The sequence below is a fragment of the Cynara cardunculus genome, unplaced genomic scaffold (assembly GCF_001531365.2).
Source record: "Cynara cardunculus var. scolymus isolate 2C unplaced genomic scaffold, CcrdV1 Un_Scaffold_3614, whole genome shotgun sequence".
Lineage (NCBI taxonomy): Eukaryota > Viridiplantae > Streptophyta > Magnoliopsida > Asterales > Asteraceae > Cynara > Cynara cardunculus.
In genome coordinates this window covers 26,222-41,813 of record NW_020201544.1, presented here as the reverse complement: position 1 = coordinate 41,813, position 15,592 = coordinate 26,222, and the positions used below count along the sequence as shown (strand labels likewise).

The 15,592-nt window shown below is 37.9% G+C and overlaps 1 protein-coding gene across 7 annotated transcripts in view; it reads right to left on the bottom strand.

Annotated features, from left to right (window-relative positions):
• Positions 1–503: 503 nt before the first annotated feature.
• The window catches only part of LOC112503711 (protein SABRE), a 33,352-nt gene continuing 18,263 nt past the window's right edge, over positions 504–15,592 (bottom strand). For 5 of the 7 annotated variants that reach the window (XM_025107697.1, XM_025107698.1, XM_025107699.1 and 2 more), the window contains 12 exons: positions 13,813–14,157; positions 12,978–13,096; positions 10,894–11,143; positions 9,903–10,127; positions 6,750–6,889; positions 4,902–4,974; positions 3,727–3,828; positions 3,450–3,632; positions 2,926–3,252; positions 2,668–2,835; positions 1,792–2,173; positions 504–984 (listed from right to left, as the gene is read on the bottom strand). In XM_025107697.1, coding sequence (XP_024963465.1) covers positions 836–984; positions 1,792–2,173; positions 2,668–2,835; positions 2,926–3,252; positions 3,450–3,632; positions 3,727–3,828; positions 4,902–4,974; positions 6,750–6,889; positions 9,903–10,127; positions 10,894–11,143; positions 12,978–13,096; positions 13,813–14,157 — 2,463 coding nt within the window. In that variant the 3' untranslated portion in view covers positions 504–835. Of the gene's footprint in view, positions 985–1,791; positions 2,174–2,667; positions 2,836–2,925; positions 3,253–3,449; positions 3,633–3,718; positions 3,829–4,901; positions 4,975–6,749; positions 6,890–9,902; positions 10,128–10,893; positions 11,144–12,977; positions 13,097–13,812; positions 14,158–15,592 lie in introns of those variants that run through there. The other 2 variants (XM_025107701.1, XM_025107703.1) reach the window with 2 other exon arrangements.

Below are 15,592 nucleotides of genomic sequence, written 5' to 3'. Positions count from 1 at the left end.
TTAAAATAATTTTAGAATGTAATTTTGTAAGACAACGTAATTTTAATTATAATAAAATGCATTTTTAAAGTGTATTTGAACGACCCAATTACAAATTTTACAATGTATTAAAAATATATATCATCAAAAAAATTAAAAAATAAATAAATTATTTTTAATGGTCGGGACCGAGGGCCCATAAGCGGTTGGTTACACTATACCTTAACCGGTTTCGACCGGAACCGGTTTTTGTCCATCACTGCACCTAATGAGTCTCCAATCGCAGTAGTCAATCACAATAGTAACCAAAGTTCTACTAACAACCAATGATCTCGACCACCACCGGAACAGGCAAAATGCATACGGAGTATCGTAAGTTAGGGGATCGATGCCTGCGTATTTTGATGAATTAGCTTGCTCGAAATGACGCAATTTGCCAAGACAAATTTGTATCCAGGGGCAGCTGCAGATACGACCCATAAACTTTTGATAACCTCCCAAGTTTGTTCAAAAATATATACTAATAGTAATAACCGAGGGAAGCTTCCCCTTTATTTCCATCTCAAATATACAAATCAGATTCAGGGACAACCATCCAACTCTTGACGGTTCAGAGCCTGATGTTCGTGTTCTGGTTGCACGAAAGCAGGACGGATACATCATGCTATATATATAACTCTCATAAATCATAATCCTTCTATATCTACACCAACTGTTGAATTGAACCTGCTTTTGATCATACAAAAACTCAGCCTTACCGATAGAGCCGGGGTCCAATCACTCGTGGCCTCGTTACTGTTGGCAAGGCGTTGCAAAAATTTATAGATGTTCGTTTCTGTGTTATCTTGGAGCATGGTCAAGGTAACGGAAGTGATTTTTCTTGGGCAGCTTTGTATTCGAGGAAGTCTTCATAAGGATCGGATCCGCTAGAAGAGTTACTCTCATATGGTGTCGTTTCTATCGGTGACGATGGAAGTGACGAATCTCTCTGCTGTGAAGATATGCCTGATCAATTAAAACACAAGGCCGGTTAATCACAGATTTATGAATTTCTGTTGGTTTGACCAAATTTTAGATTTTCAAAGAGCGGAGAACAAAATAAACCAAACCAAACAAACTCCGTATATCCTACCTGGCGGTGGGGTCCAAGGAGGGTAAAATGTACCTAGACTTGACCTCTACCCTGAAGAGTAGGGGTATAAACGAGCTACTCGAGCTCGAGCTTCATAATTATGGATCTCGAGTCGATCTCGAATACAAAATAGAACTCGTTTAACTTAACGAGTAAAGCTTCATCAAACAAATGTTCGACTCGGCTCACTCGAAAGCTCGATTATATTTTTCGAGCCAAGCCGAGCCATTCAAGCATATGACCTTTTTGAGCCCAATATAATACTCATATGTTCAAGAATAATACAAAAAAATATTAAAAACCTCGAGCCAATAAACAAATTAAATGATCGCGAGTACAAGCCCATAAACGAGCATCGAGCTCGACAACTCAAAAAAAAAATCGAGCTCGAGCTCAATCCCTACATTGAAAAAGTTATTCGAGCTCGAGTCCAGCTCAAGCCTGGCATATTTTTTTCAAGCCGAGCTCGAATAACCTACTACTGACTCGGCTTGGCTCGTTTACACCCCTACCGAAGAGTAGAGCAGTTATTTCCGTGAAGACCCCGGCTTGAAATGCAGAACAAAATATGGAAGCATAAACAATGTTGAACATGTAGATCCGTGGGAGAAAAAAAGGTAAATGAAACTCAAAGAATCGAAAAATGACTTTAGATATAGAAAGAGACAGGTGAGACGAACCTTTCTTTGCGCGAAACTTTTTCGTGTGCCGTCTTATCAGCTTCCTAGCTTTCGTTATGGTTAGTTGTCTGGCAAAAGGAGAATACTCGTTATCACTTTCGCTCCAATCACCAGGCATTTGATCATTCTCTCCTTCACCTCTCATTGTCCGGAGCACAAAGGCCTTAGCCTTCCGCCGCTGAGTATGGAATAGGCCCCTGATTGAGGTGACGAATCCATCGCCCGCCCCATCAGCAGGTCGTTTAGGCCAAGTTATTGGAACCTGATCTTCTCTACCAGTAGGGCCACCATCACTGTCACTAAGATTGAGATCGGTGGTAGGGATACCAGACACGGTTGTTTCTTTGCCTTGACCATGTAGTTTATCTTTGAACTTTTTACCCTGCAGGTAGATTTGTCAAATATTTTATAGAACATATTTTATCCCCTTGTAAAGAGATCACATCAGGCAATATTTATCTAGTTTATGCTACTCGCATAATTGTCCTTGTTTATTGGAACTACTGTGAGAAAAACATCAATAATGGTAAGGAAATTTTAGTAGAGTCCATGTTGTGTTGTAAGAATTCACAGTTAAACTAAGGGTGACTTCCACTACCTAACCAAAGCTTTCTGCTAGCCTCTTCAATTAGATTGTGGAAGTTCTCCAATGAAAAGTGATGAAAGGTTTTGAACACTTCTCATGATGTGATCTATAGGACTATTACCATATAATCTGAAAACATAAATGCATGAACGCTTTTAAGGAAAGGGAAAAGAATGTGATTTGCAGAAAATAAGCAACAAGTGTGAAAAAGGCAAGTCATCAGCTGATGGGCAAGCAAGGGTAATCTAATGTTAAATCATTTAATAAAAATGAGAGCATATGTTATTGACCTGCATTCCTGTGACTGATTTGAGAACCCCCCAAATTATATGTTTCTTGACTCTTGAGAACAGCCTCCTCCAAGTTCCAGTAAAGTCTACACGGTGAAATGTATCCATCAGCAACCTTAGGTCGCTTACAGCAAATCTAGAGCCTTCGTAGGTCACTAGTAATTCAACCTGTTCCATTAGAATGAAAGAAAATGTGTCACTAAACAGTAAGAAATGCTACCTACACTTGAAAAACAAGCCCTCATATAACTGACCAACCTGACTAATCTTGATATTATGAAATTCCCTCATTACCCTTGGCCTGGACCTTTTCTCGTCAGTTGGTTTGCTTAATTTCTTTTCTTCTTGAGAAGAACGTGCAGCTTTTGCAGTTTTTGAGTCCTTTGATTTAGTTTTACTTGACTCATCCTGTTGCTCTAGACTTCCAACTGGTTCACTCCTTGATGGAGCAATACCTGAAGAGTGGAGTTGTAGCATAAGTTCGTTAGTAACAGATTCTGCTACTGCCTCTTCACACGTTCGGTCAAAAGAAGAAGTTCGTCCTAACTCGGGTGCTGTGGTTTTCACATTCTGCACCTTTGATGCCTGCATGATAATCAACGATAAATTGTGATATGCATTTACAGAACATGCAACATATGTAAGAAACTTTCACCACGCAAGTCTTATCAATGATTCTGATTGTAGTTAAAAACATTAATAAATGAATCACATTTGCAAAACCTGACAAGTAATTTATCTAGGCAGAAACATTATCATTATAAAGGACATCAAAAACTCACATGAATAGAATCAGCATGGCAGGAATGATTGCTCCCAGATGTTAATGGCAGAGCAGAAATGTTAGATCTGGAAGATCCCTCTAATTCTTTTGTTGAGTGACTGCTTGATGCAGAAGCCTCATTCACTGTGGAGGCTTTTTTTGCCCGTCGTAAACCAGCAGTAGTTGAGACCTTCCAAACTTCCTATTTGTCAAAAAGATATATTCAATTGTTGCGGTTTCTAAAGTTTGGGGAAAAAATATGGGTTGAACTACTCGATAAAGGAAGACCTCCTAACCTGCCTCCGCTGACTGTCTTGCTCCTCTTCTGGGAAGAAGTACTCCCACATCATTCTGTACATCGTCTCCGTCAAATGTATTTTTAAAGGGTAAATATCCACCTATAATGATTAAGCAGTAGTTTTAATTAGTACACAGCACATAAGAGACGTTTAATATAAACTACTACATGCTAGATACTTCTATTACTAATACTTCCATGATACCAAATATTAGAATTCACTTTGAGAAATTGTTTTTATTAGAAAAAGAGTAACATTTAATATAAACTACATGTATCTTTGATCAATGGAAATTCGTAAAAGTGGCTTTCAATTATGAAATGGATCGAGTACAAATATTTTATCGACTTCTTGTTCACTACTATTATCAATATTTGCAGTTCATGCTAAATCTAAAAAAATAAGTCCAACAACTCAAGTAGTAGGGTTATTGTATAAGTAAGATCCACTAATTTTATATCCAAGAAGAAAAAAAAGCTAACCTGGAAGAAAAGGATAAGTAAACCAGTGTTACCAGATTTTCCAACTTGTGTTGCACAAATTGTCTTAATATGAAAACATAATAATGTTAATTCCACATATGAACATTGTCCATCTCGAGCAAGGGAAGGTGGTTATGAATGCCACCGGTGCATATACCCCTCTCTCAAGTAGGCCTAAATGAATTTCCAGAAAACAATTTTGTTCCACATTCTGTTAAGTGTTGTTGTCCCACGTTGAGCATAATTGATCTCCATGCTCGAACTTGATGATTTTTGTTAGAGGATTTTCGTAATATTTGATAGCTATTAGTAGTTCACTAGGCTAAATGCTAATTTATTTAAGTGTTGAAACACCTAAACATCAGCCCAGCCCATCACATCATATTATGTATATATAAAATATATATCATACGAGTGCTTAGGAACCCTAAATTCCTATAACAGTAACAGGCATAGGTATCCTTGAACATTGTAAGGACTTCACCACCTTGAGGAGTACTTGAATGTGGTCAGAAGCCCCAAAGGAGCATGTCATAGAACATAGGCAAAATCATGTTTTCTTCCCTGCCTCTAACATGTAGCTTCTTCATCATCATTCGACAATTTTAACTTTAGAAATCATCAAGACGGTGAAAGTTGGCTATTCCCCATTTGGAAACTGGAGGAGCAGCAGCGAGTGGGAGTTAGTACCTGGAATAATTCAATAGGTGAGTTGCCATCCTTTGGAGCTCCTTGTTTTGCATCTACTCGAAGCATCACCTTTCTGCAGCCGCAAAAAGTAAGTGTTAGGTTAAAAGCAGAACATACAAATATAACTAAGAGCTGTGAGGAATTTACAATAAACTGAGGCACTGTGGACCAACATAAGATTAGATGCATTTGGTTTACAAAATCCTCCAGCCCAGTAACTTGGCATGTGAAACTTTTCCAGACCATACACCAATAACTTGCTAAAAGCAAATAAGCATACAAGAATATCACCAAACTTAAAACTCTGGTTGCATCTTCTTTTATGAGTTCACACTACAAACAAGTCCGTTACGCATTAGATTTCCAACACCACTTTTGAATTACATTGGCGAACAGTCTCACACCTGTTGGTTAGTTTCAAGTTTTTTAAGAGCCTCAATTCCACAGGCTACCCTTCTTCTATCTTTTACACATCTCACAGATGTCATCAGATCCCTTTTAGTTAACACAGCCCTCGACCCTATATTTTGGCAGGTTAAATGTTCTACAGTTTATTCCAGTAAATTTGCTAATAACGAGAGACAAAGCATACAGACATATCACTTATAAGATATAACATATATCACAGATCTTCACAATACATAAGAACCACAAGGTCATAAACAGGCTATTAAGTAGAACAGAGCAAAACGTTGTGGTCAGCGGCAAGTAGCAACAGTCAAACAGCCATCAGAACTCTCCTCTGAAAGAACTCTGCTCTAATGCTTAAAAGAATGTAGAGAACAAAACTTGAGGATCTATTTTAGGGCATATTGAGATGAGTTCGATACCCGGACAACATCATAAGCGGCCTCCTGAATCATAAAATTTATTATGGTTGACTGTAACTACATTTGTTAGAACAGGAAAACCTGCATCTATTGAACTAGTTTGGACTAGAACAAGAAATCAGATTGCCAATGTCTTGACAAGACACTTCGAGGGTCAGAACTTTCCATCTAAGTTGATTGCATCTTCACATGTCATATAACTATATGCGACACCTCCCATGATCAACATCAAGAATCCTAGTTTATCCAGAGTCCTAGCCCAGCCTGATCTTATTCATGTTTATCCATTAATATTTATCTTTCCTGTTGATGTACCTATTTATAGACGGTTTTCACATTATATAGATACAATCATTTGTATCAGTTGCAAAGAGGAATAACAAGAACAGAACAGTCAGAGCTAAAATTGGTTCTATACATGACATCAAGGGTCTTATAGCAGCTGTTGAGGGTTAGATTGTGATTATAGGAGGTCTGAAAAGCTTCAAACAGTCCAATTCAGAAACAGGATCCAACACCTTGTTGCATAAAAAAGAAGATATAAACTGGTGCTTCCATAAATCGTATGGAGTACATCACTCACGTAGCCGAAACCTAAGGGGAATATGAAGCATATTAAGAACCTAATTAACCTCAATAAGTATTTATACAGACTGTAGAACTAACATACTAAACTATCTTTTCTCCAGAAAGATTCAAGCATGCATGACAAGAAACAGTTATTGGAATCCATGTACAGAATATGGAGATAGGGAGCTCCAAAAACGAGAGGAAGTCATAAGGGGAATAGAGACTAGCATCTTGGTTAACAAGAACAATAAGAATGGAAGGATTTTCATGATCAAGACTTGAATATCATGAACATCAATAGCAATACATTTGTCGTATAATTTGCATAAATTTGCTTTAAACCGAAAATAAATAAAATCATCACCAAGCTTAGCATGAAGAGCAAAAGCAGACAGATTGAATTCAAAACCTATGCAAATATCCTACAGAAGAAGAAATATTTACATACTTTCCCCATTCAGGAGGAGGATTCCATGCTGACAGAAGCATGTCAGACTTGGCATTAGGCAGGCAATTTCTCACAACAAAGTACTTTGTTGTGAACCTGGCGAGACCAACATCTTTATAATCTCTGTTAAAATCATATATCTGCAAGATGTTCCATAAGATTTGTCAGGAATGAAGGTCCATGGCTGTGAACTCCCCCCCGCCCCATAAAAAAAGGACGAGAGAGAAACATTCAACAACCAAAGAGCACCAAAAAAAAAAAAAAGATGAACAATATCAGAAAAGGCAAGTAAAAATCATGAATAATATCAATTCTGTTATAGAAGACTACAGTCAGACTAGCTTGAGTTTTTAGGGAATACAATGTCACAGCAGTTAACCACAAGGGTGGTGCCTGATTGGTTTGAGCTTGGCTCCAAAGGTCAAAAGTACCAGGAGGTCCCAGGTTCAAATCCAAGGAGGAATAAAAATCCCCTTGTGGCCACGGAGGTTCAAATACGGTGACTCCGGGCTATCTGCAAAGCAGGTGGTCGCCCTAAGATTAGTCGGCTCGCACAGCGGGTTGGATATCCAGGTTAATCAAAAAAAAATGTCACAGCAGTTGTAGCTCACATTTTGAAGGTGTACTTGTCAACCATTTAAAAACTGGCTCTATTTCTCAAGGAAAAAAATAACATTAACCACCATATAGTGAACGATTGTCTCAATATTAAAAAAATGAATCTATATATCTCCATGTGTATTGCCATTTCACTGTTGTGTGGGCTCTGACTAGGAAAGCATAACTCCATCTAAGTCATTGATTAGTCTCCACATTAAATGCTAAATTCCATTCTCTACAAACTGGATGTGGCTGACATATCTGCATGTTTACCTGCAACCTATAAATATTAACACGCACAAATCTTATGGTCCAACAAATTGCAAATATTGAACAAACTGAAATACCTCCTTGAATGCATATAGAGTTCATCTGAACCAGAATTTAATCAAGACACTTTCTATTTGAGTAATGGAAAAGAGAAATATGATTCAGGAGGACAGTTCCATTAATCAGTTTAAGACAATAGCTACATATGTAAAGATTCTGCAAGGGATAACAAGGCTTGAACAAAGATGGAGCCATTTCTGAAAATATTTCCTGGGATAAAATTTTCATCTCATCTTGGAAGTTGGAATTTTGGCATCAAAATAGCATGATGATATCTTTGCGGCATACAGACAGGTTAAATAAACAAAAACTGTCGCATGACAAAAGCATGTCTTGAGCAATAGACAACTTAACAAGAGATACAAACAGGTGAAGCCAAGTCATTCATGCACACCAACTTCAGGTTGTATGGCTGCACCAAAATTTATCTAACATGAGGTACTTCCATAAGTCACACTGAATGCATTGAAGGGGATTATACACATTCACCATGGTGAAAGAATAGAAACCTAGGGATATCAGTCATATAAATTCATCAAGGATGAGATTCAAAGACTTACAGTCAAAGATGCAAGGTTAGAGGATGATCAAGAGAATTTTGATAAGTTGTTCATGGAAATGATAATAAGTGTATAAGAGAACTTGGTGACTCTTTTAAAGATGCTAACAGAAGATGTATATGTGTAGTGTTCAAAATGATGGAAGCAGCTAAGAAATATGGAGGCATATAAAGTTCTAGGGTCTCATGGTATTCCTACAAGTTTGAAGGGAGGCATGTGTAGTATGGCTCACTGGATTATCTAATGTATATCCCCTAAGGCAACTAGGCAAGGAGGATGTCTCGTGAATGGATAAAGAATACCTAGGTCTCAATTAACAAGAATAAGGATGATGTATTCATAATTGTACCAGAGTTAGGAAGGGATCAAGCTATGTGCCACACAGTGACACTATAAAAGTGGATCTCGAGCATAGATTAAGACTAGAGACTAAAGTGTCGGAAATCAATTTGGACAAAACTAGAGACTAGTTCTTGATCATACAACATCTAGTGAAGGGCATAAAAATGATATTTCCGAACTATGAGTAAGTTTAGTAACAAATAATAAACTTACTGAAAAATTAGGTAGGCTCGATACTGATGGTAATAAAATAGAGGGGATGAGGTTATCGGTGTGAGATCCAAGAATGCATGGGCTAGTGGTGGTTGGTGGACGCCTGTGGTTGTGGACGTCGTGAAGATGGTGGATAGTGGTGGTAGTGTCGGCCGACAGTGGTGGAGGAGGTAGTTGTGGCCGATGTAGTGGAGGTAGTGATGGTGGTGGGCAGTGGTAGTGGTGGAGGTGGAGGTAACCGATGGTGGTAGTGGTGGTGGCGACGGGCGGTGGTGGTTGCTGGCCGACGGTGGTTATGAGGTGGTGGAGGTTGTTGTAGTGGAGGTGGCTGACGGTGGTTGGCAGTGGCTACCGGTGTCCGCCTATTTAGTTTTTATCTCATCCTTGTCCTATCTTGTTCCACCTATTTTTGGTGGAACAAGATCAAGCCTTTTTTGTACCATGTTGTCCCTTTCCCATGTTGTGCCAAACGTGGGATAGTGAGTTTTGTCCCATCTTGTCCCATGTACCAAACACAGCATTAATAACAAATCCCATTGGAACAGGAATTTAAGTTCTATAGATGCCATATCTGCGATAATTTTTACCAGGCAGAATGTTGAGCCACCAAGATCAACATGTAACAAGATGAGTGTAGCATGGATGTAAATATTGTGGTAGATGTGAGCAATACGAGGGATGGACTAAATTAAGGATATGCGAGAAAAAGTCGGACTGCATGATTGAAGAAAAGTGAGGCAACACTGTTAACAGTGGATTGGTCACCTCCAATGTAAACATTTGAAAAACCTATTGGTAGAGATTGTTAAGAGAACCGGAAGCCAGCCAAGTTTGACACGGTGGCAGTGAAGAGAGATTTGCATGAGATGTATGTACCAAAGGAGTTGGCCTTAAACATGAAAGTGTTTGAAAGGTGCCATTTATGTCCCATAACCCCTACAGTTTCATCTCGTTATGTTTGCTTTTCGGTTGCAACCATTATGTAGCCTCTTTTGGGGTTCAATTTAAGTGTATCCCACAACAAGTTTGGATACAAAGCTGCTTCTTCTCGTAAGAGACACTGTCTTCCACCTATGGTATAACAAAAAAAAATTATTTAAACACTTACCATGTCATTTATCTCAGCCTCCGCAAAAGATTTCCCATCCACAAGCATTCCCCAAACCACTTTGTTGATTTGCAAGGATATGCGCATAGCACATGAAGGGCTTTTATTCTTCTCTTTCTCCATAAGTCGCAATTGTGCAGCTTTCTGCATAGCCACCCTCAAAGAAGCAGCAGCAACCTTTCTAGATTTTTGTGCATTTACCAATTCTTTCCTCAATCTTTGCACCTGCAAATGTAAAGCTTCTAGTTGTCTTATTTATAACAAAAACCAAAAGAATGCACACACCAAAAGAATGCACACTCACAAACTTTGTTGCATGTTTATATGCGAACCCATATTTTAGACTTTTGACACAAAACATCAGACCTGTATTTCACTACCAGGAGATACATACATAACAATGGAGAACTAACAACATACTTCATATGATCTAGAAACTAGCTCTGTCAGTGAGGTACTGTAAGAAGAGTTGTATGGATCTAAGTCTACATGTAATGCAACTTTTTCCAAGTGTATGATTCAAATAAAAACAATTTTTAAGGAATCAACATAAAAGGCATCAGGAAATACCAAGGGCTTGGGATATATAAAAGGATAATCAGCATCTGAAGGACCCAAAATGTTCCATGAATTCAGCTTACATCATGAAGACACTTGTATTTTTGGATTGGGGAGGCGTTGAAAGTTATAACTTCAAGCATATGGCAACATAAACCACAAAAGCTGAAAGTTAAATATGGCTTTACATGGTTTGCTTATTTAAACTAGATGCAAGCACTATATAAAAACTTACCTCAAATGCATAAGGCACAGGAAAATAATATCAAACCTATACTGTACATAGTTTACTAAGGAGCCACAAAGAAACAATGTTTAACAAGACCATTAGCACCACCTACATTCCGATATATTGGAACACTCAATGAGTACGAGACAATCATAGCATTGCCAGGCATACCAAAATAGTTAGTTGAAAACACTTGCATCTTACCAATGTAGATCTTCCACAGGTTATCATCCAAGGATTCCCTTCCTTCTCTGAATACACATCTCCAGAGGCATCAGTAAATAGAGAGAGCTTCCGGATATCATCAAAAAGCAAGTTTCGTGCCCGCTCTTTCTGTTCAAGGTTGACTCTTTCTAGCTCTACCTCTTCAACACCATCAGGAACCACCTCATCTGCTTCTTCCTCAATGTCGTCATCATCTTCTGCTGATTTGGGAAGACTACTTCTCCGTGGCCTGAATTACAAACTTCAGTCAAATGGCTGGAGTACAAGAGAATGGTTGAGCTACATATCTTGCAGCTTATCAACACATTGCCTGCAGTCCATCTAAAGATTCTTAACTAGTAAGTCTCAACAAAAATCCATCCCCTCAGGTAAAACTGGTCATAGTTTCATCTTCTCTAACATTGGTTCGCTTAGTAATCCATCATAAATTTTTTTAGCTTCTGAGTATGCTCCATTAATGGATGTTTGCAGCTTAAAAATCATAATTGATTGAATTACCTCATAGATGGGAAGTGAAGTTTGTGTTGGATAACTACATTATACTGCATCCGACTCAATCATTAAATGCCCATTTGGCTCATGAGTGTCAAATAGGTAACTTTTTATCTTGAAACATCTTAATATTTGTTTCAGTCATTCTAAAAGATAAAAATACATAAACTATAGAAGAATATTAAAATTAATTTAATTTGAACCTAATAATCCAAAAACATCTAGGTTATTTGTTCTTGAGAAATACTAGGACTGAATTACCATTGTTAAAAAAACTACCATGGAAAAACAAATGGGCTTAGGAGAAGACAACAGTGGAGAATTAAAACAATGTCTCTTACAAAGAGTTATGGACAACATCCAGATCAAAGACTGCAATAACTGGATCACCTTAAGAATTTTGACTTGTCTCAAATTATGTGCTTAGATAGGTATATATAATCTCGAGGGACCAGCAGATATATAAAGATGTTATTTTGACAAAGCCACCTACAATGTTGATTCCCTCTTCCTAGTAGCAACACAATAACGTGTCCCCTTGTCTCATAAACACATGGTCAACTTTGATCTTATCCAAAAGTCAGCACTCTAGCTATCCCACATGTAATGGTACAATAGTTTTGCCGTTGCAAGCTACCCAAAAAAACCATTCGTTCTTGACTAGCACGTTTGTCATGGGATTTCCTTGTGATATGGTAGTAACAGCCTAGCTAACCCTTTTGGGTACATTTGGCCATTTAAGGGTCCTCAAAAGGTGGGTATTCCATGGAATTAGTTCTTCGAACATAACATATCATGATCCTAAGATGATCATTTACTAATTTGTGGTTTTTTGTCATGGTTTCTGGGGATATATAATAACTACAGCCAGATGTCACTTTGCTTTTGTATTCTTTGACCACTGTAGGGGTCATTTCATGGTAGACAATATGCTTCTAGGTTCCCTTGACTTCCCATTGGCCCCTTGTATTAGGATACCATTACCAGCCATGACCCTTGTGTGACTTTTCACGTTTATGTATGTTGACGAACTCCCCATGGACTAGGAATCACACATTGTCCAATTCTTCACGCAAAGTCCTTTTTATCCAAGGAATTCCCGTTGTAGGATGAGTTCCAGCATGGCCTGGGGAAATTTTTATTGTTTGATGTCCAAATTTTTTCTTTCAAATGTTATCCCCTAAGCACACAGAAAAACCATGAGATTGATTTCCCCCAAGGATGTAAAAGGATTTCCACGTGGTTTCCATAAGGGGTTTCCTAAAAGTAAGTGGGTTTTTTCCTAAAGGTGACCAATAATCTCAACTAAATAATTACATGCATTGGCACTTAGAGTCGCTCACGACAATGTCATATCTCACTTTCCTTGTACACAAGTTAGATATTAGAAAACAATAAAATATACTCAACAACTGCAATCAATAATTCAAAACTGAGGGTGGTAATATATGAGCATATAATAAATTTTTTATTCTTAAATCCATTATATCAAAAAATAGGTTGATCCCAAATTATCAAGAAATAACATACAACTTCAAGAGTAAAAACGTGATAAACAAAGAGATTCTTACTTAGGAAGCCTGGCAAAGAGTAGATTGGTTAAAACATCAAGCATAACTTGAAACTGACGAGATGTCATTGTTGCTGTTATATTTTGAGAATTGAACGCAAGTTCTTTCAAAGGTTTGACCTGCGACACAAAGATTTCAACAGCTATGAATCTTATATATAAAATAGTGTGTCTGTGTGTATGTGTGTGTGAGTGAGAGAGAGAGAGAACATCGCATCTTTCTATGATGCAACTCTAGGGGAAGTATATAATTCATAATTATAGTTGTTGGTGTATCTATGGTTGTTAACGGCACATCCAAGCTCATCAGAGTCAACAGCTGAGGCCCTTCTGTCCATTTGTCAAACACCTAGTAAGCCAGGCATCAACCAATGCAAAGGCATGTCTTATTTACTTACGTTAGGGTGTTTATCAGATAGCAGAAAGCATTAACAGTAATTCCACTATTTCCAATTTGATCATCTGATGTCAATCAAAGTAGAAGTATCAAAGATGCTCAAGTAGGTCATACAATGAGCACTTGGTATGTAAGAAGATGGAAATTATACAGATATGATGAACTGTATATGCCAGACTACACGCTACCATTTGAACCTTGAATAGCCTAATATTTCATATGAAGCTGATAATGAAGATCAAGGGGATTTAAATCAATTGTGTTGTTTTATTCAAAATGTAAAATGTAATTTAATTTGTTTTAGGTTCTTTTTGGCACGAGATGAAAGCTTATTTGCATGGTTCATTTCATAGCTTCACTTGGAACAGTGGCAGCATTTCATCTTGTCCCTTGGGCATGAGTTTCTCTTAAGCCTAGAGCATGCTATAAACAAGCACACCTTTAGATCTGTCGTTCCGCCTTTGTGCCTGGTGTAGCGGAAGTACATATCACATGGCATAAACACTCTTTCAAGTAGAGCCCCAGTACGCTTTACTTTTGGTGAGCTTCTACGGATCTTTGGTAACCACTGAAGTCCAGCCCCTGGATCGACATCAGTTGGAGCAACATGGGCCTGCACGTGTTCCAACATCACAGAGAGCTCCATGCGATTCCATGTCAATTCAGGATTGTTGACATCTCCACTGCCAAGTGCTTGTTTGATCATCTCGATACCGACATTGAGAACCGCATGAAATGAGCGAGCTAAAACTCGCCCACTAACAGCAGCAAGCAAAAATCTACCCTGTTGACCATAACAACGACCAGTAAGATGCAACATATACACAATCCATGATCAAGCAGTAGAAACAAAATATCTTGTCATATTCTTCTGTTATGATTTCATTCGTGTTCTACTCATATATATCTCCTCTTTCATTTAGGAACCATGATGAATTTAACAAATATTTTCAAGGCAAACATATTGCTTACATAAATGACTAGTTTTTTTCGCATTTACAGCACAAACAAGGATAAAAGAAGAAACTAGGTGACATTCTTATGGTCAAGTTACTCTCCTTAATACAAGGTGCCAAGGCAAACCTATACGCATGAAATAGGGCAAAGTGTGCCCTTTTGAATCGCTTGTATTGGAGAAACCAAGAGACACATGAGTATTGTTGCGGAGCAGTGCAATGTTAGGTTAATTTATCACAGGTTAGACCATTTACACCAATATTATGGCATTTGAAACAGGGTTTGCAGTCGATCATTAGGATATGAAGACGGTTCATGGCTGGATATTTGGACCTCAAAGATCAGTTCAAATGTAAAATCATAATGCCTCAAACAACAGAAAACCAACATATAACCCACAAATCCAAACGTAGTATCTAAAGGAACTCTTTTGTGTCACAATTCCGTTTTACCAATCTACATTAGCAGCACCACACGTTTAGTTCTGGTGGAGTCTAGAAGGCCGGTCCTCCTCAACAGAATCCCACAGAAATGAACAAGATTCTCTATTCTATGTGTTGATGACTGATGACTAATTTTATCAACCCCTAATCAAGCATCCTCAACTCATCTTTGATTCTTGGTAATAACTCGATCTCCAAATTCACATAATAGAGCTTCATCAGTTCTTAATCATTCCTCTTCAGCATTTCAAAATGATTGTTTGATATTACAAATGACAAAAATAAAAAATGAACAAAATTTGCATTCAAAAGATGCTCAACATTTAGAAAACAAACTAAACATTTGACGACTCATCTTGCACTCTTAGTAACGACTATCTAATAAGTTCTTTCACCATTTAGGCTTAATTAAGCACGATTACATAAAAAACTATAAAAAAACAAGAAACTGAAGTATCGAAAGAAATCAAACTCACAAAAGCCAGATGGCCTTATTTGGTGGTTTGAGTATTGGAAACAAAAACCACAACTTCCAATGTAGTTGCAGTCCCAGCCAAAGGCTACACCACACACAATCCTTAACAAATTACAGGGGTCAACCTAAATCTCCTGTCAAAATTCTCACGGGAGGGAACTGACAAACAACTTAAAAAGGAATGAAGGCTATGTACATGGTAAATGGAGTCATGAAATAACAGGCTTCATTGCATTACCATACGAGTGTCTTAGTTTAGAAGTAACAAAAGTGAATACAGAACTTAAAGACACAAGAGAAAATAGCAAACCATGCATCGGAAAAGGTGGTTGCTTATATTTCTC